Source organism: Oncorhynchus tshawytscha, linkage group LG25, assembly GCF_018296145.1.
Source record: "Oncorhynchus tshawytscha isolate Ot180627B linkage group LG25, Otsh_v2.0, whole genome shotgun sequence".
Taxonomy (NCBI): domain Eukaryota; kingdom Metazoa; phylum Chordata; class Actinopteri; order Salmoniformes; family Salmonidae; genus Oncorhynchus; species Oncorhynchus tshawytscha.
The window spans coordinates 26,978,051-26,995,022 of record NC_056453.1 but is presented as its reverse complement, the minus strand read 5'-3'; the positions used below and the strand labels follow the sequence as shown (position 1 = coordinate 26,995,022).

The following is a 16,972-nucleotide window of genomic DNA, read 5'->3' as shown; positions in this document are numbered from 1 at the left end:
AGAAGCCACTGCTCCAAAACCGACATAAAAAAGCCAGACTACGGTTTGCAACTGCACATGGGGACAAAGATGGTACTTTTCGGAAAAATGTCCTCCTGTCTGATGAAACAAAAATATAACTATTTGGCCTTAATTACCATCGTTATGTTTGGAGGAAAAAGGGGGGGGCTTGCAAGCCGAAGAACACCATCTCAACCGTGAAGCACAGGGGTGGCAGCATCATGTTGTGGGGGTGCTTTGCTGCAGGAGGGACTGGTGCACTTTACAAAATAGATGGCATCATGAGGACGGAAAATTATGTGGATATATTGAAGCAACATCTCAAGACATCAGTCAGGAAGTTAAAGCTTGGTAGCAAATGGGTCTTCCAAATGGACAATGACCCCAAGCATACTTCCAAAGGCAAAATGGCTTAAGGACAACAAAGTCAAGGTATTGGAGTGGCCATCACAAAGCCTATAGACAATTTGTGAGCAGAACTGAAAAAGCATGTGCGAGCAAGAAGGCCTACAAACCTGACTCAGTTACACCAGCTCTGTCAGGAGGAATGGGACAAAATTCACCCAACTTATTGTGGGAAGCTTGTGGAAGGCTACCTGAAAAGTTTGACTCAAGTTAAAGGCAATGCTACCAAATACTAATTGAGTGTGTGTAAACTTCTGACCCACTGGGAATGTGATGAAATAAATAAAAGCTGACATAAATCATTCTCTCTACTATTATTCTGACATGTCACATTCCTAAAATAAAGTGGTGATCCTAACTGACCTAAGACAGGGAATTTTTACTAGGATTAAATGTCAGGAATTGTGAAAAACTGAGTTTAAATGTATTTGGTTCAGGTGCATGTAAACTTCCGACTTCAACTGTGTATAAAAGGTCCCACAGTTGGCAGTTCATGTCAGAGCAAAAACCAAGCCATGAGGTCGAAGGAATTGTCTGTAGAGCTCCGAGACAGGATTGTGTCGAAGCACAGATCTGGGGAAGGGTACCAAAACAATTGGGTCCCCAAGAACACAATGGCGTCCATAATTCGTAAATGGAAGAAGTTTGCCACCACCAAGACTCTTCCTAGAGCTGGCCGCCCGGCCAAACTGAGCAATCGGAGGAGAATAGCCTTGGGTCACTCTGAACCCAATGGTCACTCTGACATGGCTTCAGAGTTCCTCTGTGAAGATTAGAGAATCTTCCAGAAGGACAACCATCTCTGCAGCACTCTACCAATCAGGCCTTTATGGTAGTGTGGCCAGGCGGAAGCCACTCCACAGTAAAAAGTGCATGACTGCCCGCTTGGAGTTTGCCAAAAGTCACCTAAAGACTCTCAGACCATGATAAACAAGATTCTCTGGTTTGATGAAACCAAGATTGAACTCTTTGGCCTGAATGCCAAGTGTCATGCCTGGAGGAGACCTGGCACCATCCCTACGGTGAAGCATGGTGGTGGCAGCATCATGCTGTGGGGATGTTTTTCAGCGGCAGGGACTAGGAGACTAGTCAGGATAGATGGAAAGATTAACAGAGCAAAGTACAGAGAGACCCTTGATGAAAACCTGCTCCAGAGCGCTCAGGACCTCAGACATGGGCCAAGGTTCACCTTCCAACAGGACAACGACCCTAAGCACACAGCCAAGACAACGCAGGAGTGGCTTCGGGACAAGTCTCTGAATGTCCTTGAGTGGCTCAGCCAGAGCCCGAACATCTCTGGAGAGACCTGAAAATAGCTGTGCAGCGCCACTCCCCATCCAACCTGACAGAGCTTGAGAGGATCTGCAGTGAAGAATGGGAGAAACTCCCCAAATACAGGTGTGCCAAGCTTGTAGCGTCATACCCATGCAGACTCGAGGCTGTAATCACTGCCAAAGGTGCTTCAAAAAAGTACTGAGTAAAGGGTCTGAATACTTTTGTAAATGTGATATTTCATTATTATTATTTTATTTATTTATTAATGTGCAAAAATGTCAAACATTGTTGTCTTTGTCATTATGGGTTATTGTTTGTAGATTGATGAGGAGCAAAAAAATAATAATTTAATACATTTTAGAATAAGGTTGTAACGTAACAAAATGAGGGGAAAAAAATCAAGGGGCCTGAATACTTTCCGAATGCACTGTATCAACACGAGTCATTACATGAATTTTATGTCTAATGAGATGCAGACATTTAGCAAGCCTAGTATTGGCGTGCCTAAATAAAGTATAAATGACAGTACCTTTCGGGAGAGTCTCCTTTTAATCTCTTGTATGGCTTCATGTTTATCAGCTTCATTCGTCTCTGCAGTGAAATTAAAAAGAAGTTGTAAGTAGGCTAAGGTGGTACTTCACCGCACAATATAGTGATTATTAATTAAGCAATCTGGTTAATGGAAAGTCTGGAAATGATACAGTGCTTATCTTTCCCATTGATTTTGGAACGTGCCATATGGCTGCATCTACAAAAACAGATGGCCTGGAACATGGATTTATCTCAACAGTCTGCTTTTTAGGTCTGAAAACATCTGACAAACTTTGATTTGGTGTCGTATTTTCTTAACCATACATAGAGTCAACTCTTTAAACCAGAGCACAGTGTAGACCTGTGTTTATATTCTTCAACAGGTAGTTGTTGAGTGTGTGACAGATGTGCATAGAGTCCCTGGGAGGCATGCAACCTTTGCCATCTGCTTTCAATAAGGCAACAGTCAGTTAACTGCCCTCTCCCTCTTAGCCTCATGCATTATGATTCCACCACAAAGATCTCATAAATAATGCAGTAAACACCCCAGCAAGATTACAACAACAAAATGGCCCCTTCTTTCACTGCTTCCTGTTTAATAGACAGGAAGTCTCCACGTGAGCATTGACTGTATTTCAGGAACATGTTTTAAGCCTGTTGATCAAATGGTAGCCCTTAGATTTTTCTGTAAAGTGTGTTCCGATGCACTTTAGATTAAGTTTGATTTGCTTAGAACAAAGTTAGCTTCTAGGAGATGAGCTTCTAGAGAATGACCAGGTAAACATAAATAACACATTTTTATTGACTTTTATCCTGACCTTCTCTGACCCAAAAATGTAAAACATTGTCTGGCACGATAAGAGCTCAAGATGTTATTCTCTTAAAAATGTTAATGTTCACTGGTCATGCTCAATCTGGTGTAATGTGTTTCACAAAATTGATTTACTAACCAATAAACTGGGCAAGTAGATGAGCAATCAGTCGATAACTGGCCTCCCCCCACATCAATGCACCATTAGACCTTGATGCACAGCTGTCCAAGCCAGGAGAACAACTTCACCTTTGTCTTGGATTCCAGCGGGGCTAATTTATTCACATACACCGTCTCCTTATGAAAACGTAACTGGTCTAGAATCAACCTTTGACTGAATGGGATAAAGTCATCAGCTGTTTAGGTCATGTAGAACTGAACTATCTACACTGAACAAAAATAAACACAACATATAAAGTGTTGGTCTCTGCCAAGATAATCCAAGAATCTGATTAAACAGCATGATCATGACACCGGTACACCTTGTGCTGGGGACAATAAAAGGCCACTCTAAAATATGCAAATATGCACTACACAATGCCACAGATGTCTCAAGTTTTGAAGGAGTGTGCAATTGGCATGCTGACTGCAGGAATGTCCACCAGAGCTGTTGCCAGATAATTGAATGTTAATTTCTCTACCATAAGCTGCCTCCAACATTGTTTTAGAGAATCCCAGACCACGTATGGCATCTTGTAGATGAGTGGTTTGCTAATGTCAACGTTTTGAAAAAATGGCCCATGGTGGCGGTGGGGTTATGGTATGGGTAGGCATAAACTACAGACAACAAATACAATTACATTTTAAATCGATGGAAATTTGAATGCACAGAGATACCGTGACGAGATCCTGTAGGTCCATTATCGTGCCATTCATCCGCCACCATCACCTCATGTTTCAGCATTATAATCCACGGCCCCATGTCACAAGGATCTGTACACAATTACTGGAAGCTGAAAATGTCCCAGTTCTTCCATGGCATGCATACTCACCAGACATGTCACCCATTGAGCATGTTTGGGATGCTCTGAATCGACGTGTACAACAGCGTATTCAAGCTCCTGCCAATATCCAGAAACTTCGCACAGCCATTGAAGAGGAGTGGGACAACATTCCACAGCCCACAATCAACAGCCTGATCAACTATGCAAAGGAGATCTGTCGCGCTGCATGAGGCAAATTATGCTCACACCAGATACTGACTAGTTTTCTGATCCACGCCCCTATCTGTTTTTTTAAAGGTATCGGTGACCAACCGATGTATACCTGTATTCCAAGTCATGTGAAATCCATAGATTAGGGCTTAATTTTTAAAATTTAAATTGACTGATTTTCTTATATGAACTGTAACTCAAGTAACAATTTCAAAGATTTGACTGTTGCGTTTATATTTTTGTTCAGTATATAATCTGAAAAACACACATGACCAAAGCCAGAAGACAAACAGACCGTGTGTGGGGGAAATGTCTTGTACAGTCCTAAGGGATTGTCTGACTGGGGCCAATGTGGTGCTGTCTGTCTGTGGTGGCATCTGTCTGTCGTCACTCACGTTTCAGAATGTTCCTCTGCTCCAGTTCCTCAGTGCTGGGCCTCTGACTAAGTCGTCTGTGAGGGACAGAGGGAGAATGAAACGAGACAATACCTCAGTGATTTGGGAACAGGGGTGAGTTCCCCAAAAGCTTTGTAGCACTAAGATCATCTTAAGTCCCTTTGATGAAAGAGGATTTTAGTGCTACCAAGTTTTCGGAAATCTCACACCAGAACAGTTATTTCAGATTAAATACAATCTTAAATACACACAATGCATGTGTAGGCGTGCGTGTGTGTGTGTGTGGTGTGTGTGTGTCTCCATGGGTGTACTCTGTACCTCACTAGCTTGGAGTGAATCTGTTGCCGGAGTTCCTGCCTCTCAGTCTCAGAGGTGCGAGGCAGGATGTTCTTCTCCTCCAGCTCTCTCTTGCTGGGCCGGTTGCCCAGTTTGATGGCCAGGGTGTCCCTGCGGCGGATCTTACTGGCTAGGGAGCCTAAATAAACAATAATAAACATGAAAATCTAGCTAGCCCCTTCCCCCAGCCAATGCCATGCAGGCTGCCCCCAGAGAGTCTTAAAATGGGCTGAGTCAGAGGACAAGAGTATGGCTTTATAGGAATGTGTGCTGTGCAGTAAATATAAAATATAAGTTAAAAAGTACATATAAAACCCCCAATAAAGAGTGTGGAAACACAATTAATGAGATTGTTATCAAGGTTGTTCTCATTGTTTCTAGTCCTTTTTTTGTTCTTGTTTCTAGTCCTTGTTTCTAGTGCACGAGTAGCTACGGACTAATTTGTTGCAAAGGCTGGACAGAAAGACATTTAACACATGCTGACTGACTAAAAAGGCTAGAATACAATGAGCTTTAAGCTTCTATATCTGCGACGGATTCCTTACTTGTGGTATACTCGTCTTCCTCATCCTCGTCTTCGTCTCGGTAGAGGATGGGCCCATCTGAGTCAGAGTCGCTGACTGTGGACTGGTAGTCAGACTCCGTAGTGCTGTCTGGGATGACTGTAACCTCTGGGCTCTCCAGGTTAACACTGTGGAGCTTCTTCTCTCCAATCCCATTGGTAGGCCTGGAGTCACATCACCAAAACCCTGATAAACCATTCTTACCCGATTGATTTATCTTGTCTTCTGATTTATTTATCATGTCCATTGTTTTCCTTGTTGCATAATGGAAAATGTCAATATACAAACTCTAATGAAGGGTATATAGACCAAAAACATTGGTGAAAACGGGCCTTTTCTTTCCCAACAGTCTTTTCCTCATGAATCTGGTATCATGCAAGTCAGGTGAACTATCATCATTCGAAATGGTTTAAGGCCTATAACACAGACAGAGCTCTGTGACTTACTGTCCCAATTCAAGTTAAACCAGTTCAGCTCAGGGCTATGAAAGTCATTTATGACATCTATGCTGACTCAGACGTGTGTGTGTGAGAGAGACAACCATTTGCCACACCACCAAATGTTTAAATAGAGGGCTAAATAGGTTACTCCCTATTACACAGCAGCCATTATGAATTATGACAATACTGAATCCAGGTAGTGGTAAATGGTAAACTAGGCTGCTAATGCTGCTAAAATATTAACAGCATTTTCTGGGCTTTGAACTCAAGCTGTGGTGCCGTTCATCATCAGAACAGTACTTCGGCAATGAGGAGCCATCTAAGAATACAGCACATAGTAAAATGTGAAGGTTGAAAACTAAGCACAACAGCTTTTAGAATGCATACTGTGAGGTGGTAGTGGCTATAAGGTAGAGTATTGTACATTTATAGACTTTGACCTTTGTGATGACCTTACTGTTAAACACATGACCAAGTGCAATACCAGTGGGAAAGAATCTAGTAAAGCAAAACCTATCATAATTATGTTTCCACACAGGATAGCTTTTCACACTGCTGTGCCATTTTCTGCAGTACTGTGTGACTCCCAACACTAACCATCTCAAGCTGCAAAACACTGAGAATGACGAACATTGCCACATCATGTAATACACTTGAAACTTTTCATATTGATTTACACTACACATGCAGCAAGAATTACACCAGGTATTCAATGGAGTTTTCTAAAGTATACTGTACTATTTTGGGAATCATGATTGCGGTAAAGAGCTTTCCCTCCAATGCCACCAGATTTCATTCTAAAGTTTCATGACCGCAATTATGATGTAAGACAACATTTTATTTTCTTCAGTTTGGAGGAGACGTTTAATTCCAACCTGGGTCAAATATATAACTCAATTATTTTCAAATACTTATTTAATTTAATTGGTCTGGTTCAATGGAACAGTCCCAAAAGTGCAGAATTCAAGCTACATCAAGTGTACCTCACATATCTTAAATACTTGAAAGTGTGTTTGACCCAGGTCTTCCCATAGGGTTTTTCTGCACTAGAAGCCTATAGATCAGTGTTGCAGTATCGATACATACCACTGACGTTTCTCTAACTCATGGTCTGCGTCCCCCGACTGTTGCCCACGGTCAACACCTCCATCTTCCCCAGTCCCCAGGGCTTCCTCCATGGAGCTCTCGCTATGAGACTCGGTGAAGAAAGTATCCTCAGTGGCATTGTTGACCAGAGGGGCCTTCTCCCCTGGGTCCTGAGGACTGGCTCCTGAGGCATTGTCTTTACCCATTCCAGTCAGAGAAGAGTCATCCTGAGCAGCAGGCCTGCCTTCTGGGCCAGAAGAGGGCTCCTCCTTGCACCCCTGGTTCCCATGCCCAGTGCCCGGGACCCGTCTCTCCCCAGAAAGGCTGACTGTCTCTGGGGAGGCCTTGGGAGCTCCAGAGAAGCTGGAAGGGTCAGTTACTAGTTGGAGGACGCGCTTGTTTGTCTTCTCTGTCCCAGTTGGGTTGGCAGGCCTGTCCTTGGAGGTCTTTGTGGTACGCGGTGTGGACGATGAGGAGGATGAGGACTGGGTCGTGCTCTTGGATGTGCCTCCAGTTTTCTTAGGATGAGAGGATTTGGCTGAGAGGAAAGGAAACTTCATTAGATTTATATTAAACACAACGGCAAAAACTGTCTGATGTCCTGTAGCATTTTATGCGCTTTTGTTAGTGCCTTCATGTCAAATGACCTGCCCAGGCACTACAGATGAACATGAGCCTTTTGTCTAAGTCTGACACATTAACAGTTAATGATGCATTGTCCCTGACAAAAAACATATATTACTTCTATAGAACGTTGGGGGTCATGTGACGGAATAAGAAGAGTAAAATAATAATAATAATTTGGTTGGTGCTTATATTTGTCCTATTTTACACATGTACAAGTGTGTATTATAAGCATTTTTTGCATATCCCAACTCTCCCTGAGACACCTTCATAGAGTGGGGTCATGGCCAGGGTCTAAGTCAAATATTATTAGTGGCTATGAAAGAGATCGTAATGTGGATAAGCCATTTGGCAGATATACAAAAGCTATTCAAAACCAAATAAACTACTGACACTCAACAAGAGAACAATGTGCACTCAAAATTATTAGAGGAAGATGATAACAATGGATATTAAACAGAAACAGCCCAAATTCTGGCATTTCTTCTAAGAAACTCATAAAATATCAAGTTAGGCATGCCCATTACAATCAACACAATTGTCCCTGGGTAGTGCAGTTTACTCCAGTGGGGTCAAACAAGTCACATGCATGGACGCTGGCGCACACACAGACACGAGACATGGCCACATTGCCCTGGGAAACCAAACGATCCATGAACCAGATAGTCATGCACCAAAGACAAAAAAAGCAAGGGTTTTCAGAAACCCTTGGAGGCTGGCAGGCAGGCAGGCAGGGGAACAAAGATGGGACACACAGTATACAGCGTATCTTATTGTAGTGCTATGCTGTCTGAAAATGGAGAAGTCTCTGCACGCAACTCTTTGTACACACTCTCCTCACTTCCTGTTTCACAACAAGAACAATTAAACGTTCAACTACTGTAAATCCCTAGCCTTCTAGCATGGACACTACCATTCAATCCTAAAGGGGAACAAGGAGGGATGCACTGATGGGCAGTGGGAGGCCTTCCACATGCGAAGACGGGTACATTCTCCATGCCAACAGGGCTCTCTCCCAACCAACCAGTGCCACTGATACTCACCGTTCCCAATGTAATTGTTTCGAGGGTTTTGTTTGGGCGGCAGAGCGGAAGCTTGCTTGCCTGTGCTTTTGGGCAGCTTTTTAACACCAGCGGTCCCGTCCCTGCGCCCTGCTGTAGCCCCACCAGCTGATTTGGGAGGAGCGGTGGTGGGATGTTTTTTAGCCTCCCGCGTTCTGGCCTGGTTTCCTTTTGGAGTAGCTTTGATTTCAGTCCTTACTAAGGGAGGTAGAGGAGGGGGGAGCAGAGCAACCTCTCCTGTAATTTACCAAACCCAGAGGGAGGGAGTCAGGGAGAGACAAACACAAGGGTGGGACCATGTAGAAAAATTTGTCTAGCTAATACTTGTAAAAGTCGGAAACGTAAAGTGGCTCCATCATGTGCATATATAAGGTAGGAAGCGATGTCTAACAGACATGACCTGACCTCCAACCTAATGTGCATTATGATGTTGGGAGAAAAAAAAATGGATACATTTACATATCGGGATATTATTTTAGATGATATATCATATTGTTTTGACAATATAGCACTAGTTGGCTGCACCAGCACCAAAACTCCAGTATCTTGTTCTCCATCTTCTTTTTAGCACACTTTTTTCATCACTTTTATTTCCATGACTGATCAAAACTCGTTGCGCCCTGTATGATACAATGTATGTATGTATGTATGTATTTTTATTTATTTTATTTCACCTTTATTTAACCAGGTAGGATAGTTGAGAACAAGTTCCCATTTACAACTGCGACCTGGCCAAGATAAAGCAAAGCAGTGCGACACAAACAACAACACAGTTACACATGGAATAAACACAATATACAGTCAATACAGTAGAAAAAAAAGTCTACATACAGTGTGTGCAAATGAGGTAGGATACCAGAGGTAAGGCAATAAATAGGCCATAGTGGCGAAATAATTACAATATAGCAATTAAACACTGGAGTGATAAATGTGCAGAAGATGAGTGTACAAGTAGAGATACTGGGGTGCACAGGAGCAAAAATAAATGAAATAGATAACAGTATGGGGATGAGGTAGTTTGATAGGCTATTTACAGATGGGCTATGTCCAGGTGCAGTGATCTGTGAGCTGCTCTGACAGCTGGTGCTTAAAGCTAGTGAGGGAGATATGAGTCTCCAGCTTCAGTGATTTTTGCAGTTCGTTCCAGTCATTGGCAGCAGAGAACTGGAAGGAAAGGCGGCCAAAGGGGGAATTGGCTTTGGGGGTGACCAGTGAAATATACCTGCTGGAGCACGTGCTACGGGTGGATGCTGCTATGGTAACCAGTGAGCTGAGATAAGGCAGGGCTTTACCTAGCAAAGACTTATAGATGACCTGGAGCCAGTGGGTTTGGAAACTAATATGAAGCAAGTGCCAGCCAACGAGAGCATACAGTTCGCAGTGGTGGGTGGTATATGGGGCTTTGGTGACTGCATCTACACTTAACCAGCATGGCAACCACAGCATTCTGCAGCAATACACCATCCTGTCTGGTTTGAGCTTTGTGGGACGATAATTTGTTTTTCAACAGGACAATGACCCAACACACTTACAGGCTGTGTAAGGGCTATTTGACCAAGAAGGAGAGTGATGATGCTGCATCAGATGACCTGGCCTCCACAATCACCCGACCTCAACCCAATTGAGATGGTTTGGGATGAGTTGGACCGCAGAGTGAAGGAAAAACAACCAACAAGTGCTCATATGTGGTAATTCCTTCAAGACTGTTGGGAAAGAATTCCAGCTTAAGCTGGTTAAGAGAATGCCAAGAGTGTGCAAATCTGTCATCAAGGCAAAGGGTGGCTACTTTGAAGAATCTCAAATATAAAATATATTTTGATTTGTTTAAACCTTTTTTGGTTATTACATGATTCCATATGTGTTATTTCATAGTTTTGATGTCTTCACTATTATTCTACAATGTAGAAGATAGTAAAAAATAAAGAAAAATCCTTGAATGAGTGGGTATGTCCAAACTTTTGTATGGTACTGGTACACAAAATATATGTACCTATTTTGGAAGGGTTGGGGAAAAAAGCAGAAGACGAATGTCCATCTAGTATGGACTAATAAAGTATACCTTATAGAGTAGGATCATTTCTCTTTACATTCTTCTCATCACAACCAAGCTCCTGCTGCCTTCAATAAAGCAACAGATTATTGCCCTCAGTGACCGGGCACTTTAGATGAGACATTGTCCGGGTATCTGCCCTGACAGGGCACCATAATGAACTGAGGCCTCATTTGAATCAGTCTTCCTGAACCGCACTGACCAGCTGAACCACTCTGAATGTGTTGTTGGAGAGAGCAGCAGCTCTAGCAGGTCATCCCAGTTTGTCTTTGGTCAGCAGTATTAAGTGGGCAGCAGTATTATTTTTTATTTAACCTTTATTTAACTAGGCAAGTCAGTTAAGAACAAATTCTTATTTACAATGATGGCCTAGGAACAGTGGGTTAACTGCCTTGTTCAGAATGACAGATTTTTACCTTGTCAGCTTGGGGATTTGATCTAGCAACCTTTTGGTTACTGGCCCAACGCTCTAACCACTAGGCTACCTGCCGCCCCAGCAGTAGATTGGCTTACTATTGATCTGAAGAGGCCAGAGCTCTGGCTCCAGAGGCCCATAATTGTTATGGTCAGTAGAGTACTGGCGCCTTTGATCATTGCAGAAGTGACAGCCTCCTTTTGTCTGCAGGGCTTAAGAATAGGGGATTTCTGCTCTTTCGTTTCCCTATCTGACTGTCAAGGGGATTTAACATAGGTGTATCTGGATACATTCTGCTGGAGTGTGCAGCATTATGCCTATCAGTCAGGGGCTACTGCTAAAAGATCAACATCAATGGAGACGTGTTAATAGATATGGGATGGAAAAATTGAATTGAGGAACCCCCACAACACTTAAAAAGCTTCAGATGGCAATACTCCTGCAGGTCTAAAAGGGTGATATTGACCATTAGTGGATGGGTTATTGCTCTGTTCAGACTCCTGCTTGGAGGTCAAAGCCAAAATAGGAAGCGCTAGTGGACACATTATTCAATTGGAGCTCACCGAATGGATTTAGACCATGCCATTTCATTTAGCTTTGGCCTGCTTGCAGACAAATATGTTAAAAGCATTCCAGTATACCTGCTTTGTCCTCAGCATTCTCCGACCCTTTTGTCTTCTCCTCCAAAGGTGTTTGCGGAGACTCCATGTCAACTTTGACCTCATCTGACCCCACACTAGGCGTTGCATGGCCATTTAGATTCTCAGAGTTCACTGGCTCCTCTGGTGCAAATGAAACATTTAAGAGTTAGCAAGGGGTGAGAATGGGGTACATTTTAGCTGACATTACCTGACATTTAACTGACAGCTATTTTACTACATCCATTAATTATACAGTACACACAAGGAATGTAAGAAGAAAGGAGGCTTCCGTCTCGAGACATTTACCATTAGATTAGCTCCCCTAAGAACAAAATTACATTTGTCTTTCTTGATGCAGATTTGAGGTAATGTTACATTGGTGTTAAACAATGCGTGGGAGGGGACTACAGTACAGTGTACCAGGAGGACACAAATAACTTAGATGGAACTGCAGTTTGGGTTTCTTCCCCATCGTAGCAACAGCTATTCCACTTCCTGATGACGTAGAGGAAAACGGGGGTTTGGGGCGGGACTTCTACTCATTAATAAAATAAACAAATGGAACACTTAGCACACCGTTAGATTTCATAAATTTTCCCGCCATAACTCACCTTGATCGGGAATGAGAACGCCTCTTCTTATCAGCTCCTCTCGACTTTGCCTCGTGGAGATTTTCCTCTCCAGAACTATGGAGATGAGCATGGCAGAGTTGTTAATCATTGACCAGATGCAGTCATTAATTCTATGCCTTTTGCAATGACAGGGGAGGATATTACCCACTGCATACTCCATATTACCCCCCCCCCCCCCACCCCCCACACACACACTAAATAAAAGTACAGGAACAATTACACAGAGGAATCAATTACAACAGGCCATGTGAAAGATGAACAGCTTAGGGAAATGGTTCCATGATGCAGTCGGGAAAGTAAGCCCATTAAATATGTAAATTATGATCCCTCGAAGGCTTTATGGAACTCCGATTCTCTATCATGTTTTATTTATTTATTTATTTAACCAGGTAGGATAGTTGAGAACAAGTTCTCATTTACAACTGCGACCTAGCCAAGATAAATCAAAGCAGTGCGACACAAGCAACAACACAGAGTTACACATGGAATAAACAAACACGCAGTCAAATATACAATATAAAAAGTCTATATACAGTGTGTGCAAATGACGTAGGATAAGGGAGGTAAAGCAATAAATAGGCCACGGTGGCAATATAATTACAATATAGCAATTAAACACTGGAGTGATAGATGTGCAGAAGGTGTGTGTGCAAGTAGAGATACTGGGGTGCAAAAGAGCAAAATAAATAACAGTATGGGGGATGAGGTAGTTGGATGGGCTATTTACAGATGGGATATACAGGTGCAGTGATCTGTGAGCTGCTCTGACAGCTGGTGCTTAAAGCTAGTGAGGGAGATATGAGTCTCCAGCTTCAGTGATATTTGCAGTTCGTTCTAGTCATTGGCAGCAGAGAACTGGAAGGAAAGGCAGCCAAAGAAGGAATTGGCTTTGGGGGTGAACAGTGAGATATACCTGCTGGAGCGCGTGCTACGGGTGGGTGCTGCTATGGTGACCAGTGAGCTGAGATAAGGCGGGGCTTTACCTAGCAAAGACTTATAGATGACCTGGATCCAGTGGATTTGGCGACGAATATGAAGCGAGGGCCAGCCAACGAGAGCATAAAGTTTGCAGTGGTTGGTAGTATTTGGTGCTTTGGTGACAAAACGGATGGCACTGAGATCGGCGATGTCATTTACAAAGTCTTAAGTCAAGGATCGGTAGGATAGTCAGTTTTACGAGGGTGTATTTGGCAGCATGAGTGAAGGATGCTTTGTTGAGAAATAGGAAGCCGATTCTAGATTTAATTTTGGATTGGAGATGCTTAATTTGAGTCTGGAAGGAGAGTTTACAGTCTAACCAAACACCTAGGTATTTGTAGTTGTTCACATATTCTAAGTCAGAACCGTCCAGAGTAGTGATGCTGGGTGGGCGGGCAGGTGTGGGCAGCGATCGGTTGAAGAGCATGCATTTAGTTTTACCTGCATTTAAGAGCAGTTGTAGGCCACGGAAGGAGAGTTGTATGGCATTGAAGCTCGTATGGAGGTTAGTTAACCTGTCTGGGAACGGGGTTCCATGGAACCCCTCGCCAACAGCCAGTGAAATTGCAGGGAGCCAAATTCAAACAACAGAAATCTCATAAATCACATTTCTCAAATATACAAGTATTAGACACCATTTTAAAGATAAAATTCTCGTTAATCCAGCCACAGTGTCGGATTTCAGAAAGGTGTTTACAGCGAAAGCTCCACAAACGATTATGTTAGGTCACCACCAAGTCACAGAAAAACACATTTTTCCAGCCAAAGAGAGGAGTTACAAAAATATAGATAAAAATTCATCACTAATCTTTGATGATCTTCATCAGATGACACTCATAGGACTTCATATTACACAATACATGTATGTTTTGTTTGATAAAGTACATATTTACATCCAAAAATCTCATTTTACATTGGCGTGTTATGTTCAGTAGTTCCAAAACATGCAGTGATTTTGCAGAGAGCCACATCAATTTACAGAAATACTCATAATAAACATTGATAATAGATACACCTATTATACATGGAACTTTAGATAAACTTATCCTTGATGCAACCGCTGTGTCAGATTTTTTTTAAACTTTACGGAAAAAGCATACCATGCAATAATCTGAGTACGGTGCTCAGAGCCCAAACCAGCCAAAGAAATATCCGCCATGTTGTGGAGTCAACAGAAGTCAGAAATAGCATTCTAAATATTCACTTACCTTTGATGATCTTCATCAGAATGCACTCCCAGTAATCCCAGTTCCACAATAAATGTTTGATTTGTTCGATAAAGTTAATAATTTATGTCCCTATACCTCCTTTTGTTAGGGCGTTTGGTAAACAAATCCAAACGCACGTGCAAGTCCAGCGGAAAGGTCGGACAAAACATCCAAAAAGTTCCATTACAGTCCATAGAAACATGTCAAACGATGCATAGAATCAATCTTTAGGATGTTTTTAACATAAATCTTTAATGATGTCCCAACCGGAGAATTCCTTTGTCTGTAGAAAAGCAATGGAACGCGAGCTAACTCTCACATGACCGCGCGTCACGAGCCCGTGGCTCTCTGCCAGACATCTAACTCATTCCCCTCTCATTCAGCCCCCCTTCACAGTAGAAGCCTGAAACAATTGGTTGACATCTAGTGGAAGCTTTAGGAAGTGCAAGATGACCAATATCCCACTGTATCTTCAATAGGGGCTGAGTTGAAAAACATCAAACCTCAGAATTCCCACTTCCTGGCTTGATTTTTTTCTCAGGTTTTTGCCTGGCATATGAGTTCTGTTATACTCACAGACATCATTCAAACCGTTTTAGAAACTTCAGAGTGTACTACTAATAATATGCATATATTAGCATCTGGGACAGAGTAGCAGGCAATTTACTCTGGGCACGCTTTTCATCCAAAATGAAAATGCTGCCCTCTATCCCAATGAAGTTAACACAGTGTCCAAAGAAGGGCCAGAAGTATTGTGTCTTCTGCGTAGACGTGGATCAGAGAATCACCAGCAGCAAGAGCGACATCATTGATGTATACAGAGAACAAAGTCAGCCCGAGAATTGAACCCTGTGGCACCCCCATAGAGACTGCCAGAGGTCCGGACAACAGGCCCTCCGATTTGACACACTGAACTCTGTCTGAGAAGTCGTTGGTGAACCAGGCGAGGCGTCATTTGAGAAACCAAGGCTGTTGAGTCTGCCGATATGAATGTGGTGATTGACAGAGTCGAAAGCCTTGGCCAGGTCGATGAATACAGCTGCACAGTATTGGCTTTTATCGATGGCGGTTGTGATATCGTTTAGGACCTTGAGCATGGCTGAGGTACACCCATGACCAGCTCGGGAAACCAGATTGCATAGCGGAGAAGGTAAGGTGGGATTCGAAATGGTCAGTGATCTGTTTGTTAACTTGGCTTTCGAAGACCTTAGAAAAGGCAGGGTAGGATAGATATAGGTCTGTAGCAGTTTTGGTCTAGAGTGTCTCCCCCTTTGAAGAGGGGGATGACCACGGCAGCTTTCCAATCTTTGGGGATCTCGGACGATATGAAAGAGGTTGAAAAGGCTAGTAATAGGGGTTGCAACAATTTCTGCAGATACATTTTAGAAAGAGAAGGTCCAGATTGTCTAGCCCAGCTGATTTGTAGGGGTCCAGATTTTGCAGATCTTTCAGAAAATCAGAAAATCAAATCTGATTTGAGTGAAAGAAAAATGGGGCAGGCTTTGTCAAGTTGCTGTGGGGGGTGCAGGGCTGTTGACCAGGGTAGGGGTAGCCAGGTGGAAAGCATGGCCAGCCGTAAAAAAAAAATGGTTATTGAAATTCTCAATTATCATGGATTTATCGGTGGTGACAGTGTTTCCTAGCCTCAGTGCAGTGGGCAGCTGGGTGAGGGGTGGTTGTTTGACCGTAGACCCATTACAGACACAGGCAATGAGGCAGTGATCGCTGAGATCCTGGTTGAAGACAGCAGAGGTGTATTTGGAGGGCAGGTTGGTTAGGATGATATCTATGAGGGTGCCCGTTTTTACGGATTTGGGGTTGTACCTGGTAGGTTCATTGATAATTTGTGTGAGATTGAGGGCATCAAGCTTAGATTGTAGGATGGCCAGGGTGTTAAGCACGTCCCAGTTTAAGTTAAGGTCACCTAACAGCACGACAGCACCTAACATCATTAATAGTACTTGCATGACAATCTCACAGTGAAGTGTTACATGAGCCTTTAGGTGAGATTGTGTTTGTGTTCAAGAGAATGGATTAGTACTAACTAGAGGCTGTCCAAGGTGAGATAAAAGGAGTAAACTGCATAGGACTAATACAATACCTGGTATGACTAGGGCTGTGGAGGTCTTGACATTTTATCAGGCGGTTATTGTCATGCAAATGACTCCCAGTCTCACAGTAATTGACCTTTTAATTAACATAAAAACACGTTTAGTATCTCCAGGCCTCCACACATAGGCCTACAAGCCACTGATGCGCGTCTTTGGAACATTTACATTTTAAAGAGTAGAATGAATCCATTTACTATACATCACAATAAATCCATTATTTTAGGCAGGTCTAAAGAAACATTATGATAGGAATAAA

General features: G+C 42.8%; 1 protein-coding gene across 3 annotated transcripts in view; it reads right to left on the bottom strand.

Moving 5' to 3' along the window:
* Positions 1 to 16,972, bottom strand: part of phactr2 (phosphatase and actin regulator 2) — a 45,740-nt gene that overhangs the window by 4,693 nt on the left and 24,075 nt on the right. Inside the window, exons 3-10 of one of the 3 annotated variants that reach the window (XM_024388151.2) lie at positions 12,399 to 12,473; positions 11,788 to 11,928; positions 8,664 to 8,918; positions 6,997 to 7,534; positions 5,453 to 5,634; positions 4,890 to 5,046; positions 4,572 to 4,627; positions 2,210 to 2,271 (exon numbers count right to left, since the gene is read on the bottom strand). In XM_024388151.2, coding sequence (XP_024243919.1) covers positions 2,210 to 2,271; positions 4,572 to 4,627; positions 4,890 to 5,046; positions 5,453 to 5,634; positions 6,997 to 7,534; positions 8,664 to 8,918; positions 11,788 to 11,928; positions 12,399 to 12,473 — 1,466 coding nt within the window. The remainder of the gene's footprint in view (positions 1 to 2,209; positions 2,272 to 4,571; positions 4,628 to 4,889; positions 5,047 to 5,452; positions 5,635 to 6,996; positions 7,535 to 8,663; positions 8,919 to 11,787; positions 11,929 to 12,398; positions 12,474 to 16,972) is intronic. The other 2 variants (XM_042306188.1, XM_042306189.1) reach the window with 2 other exon arrangements.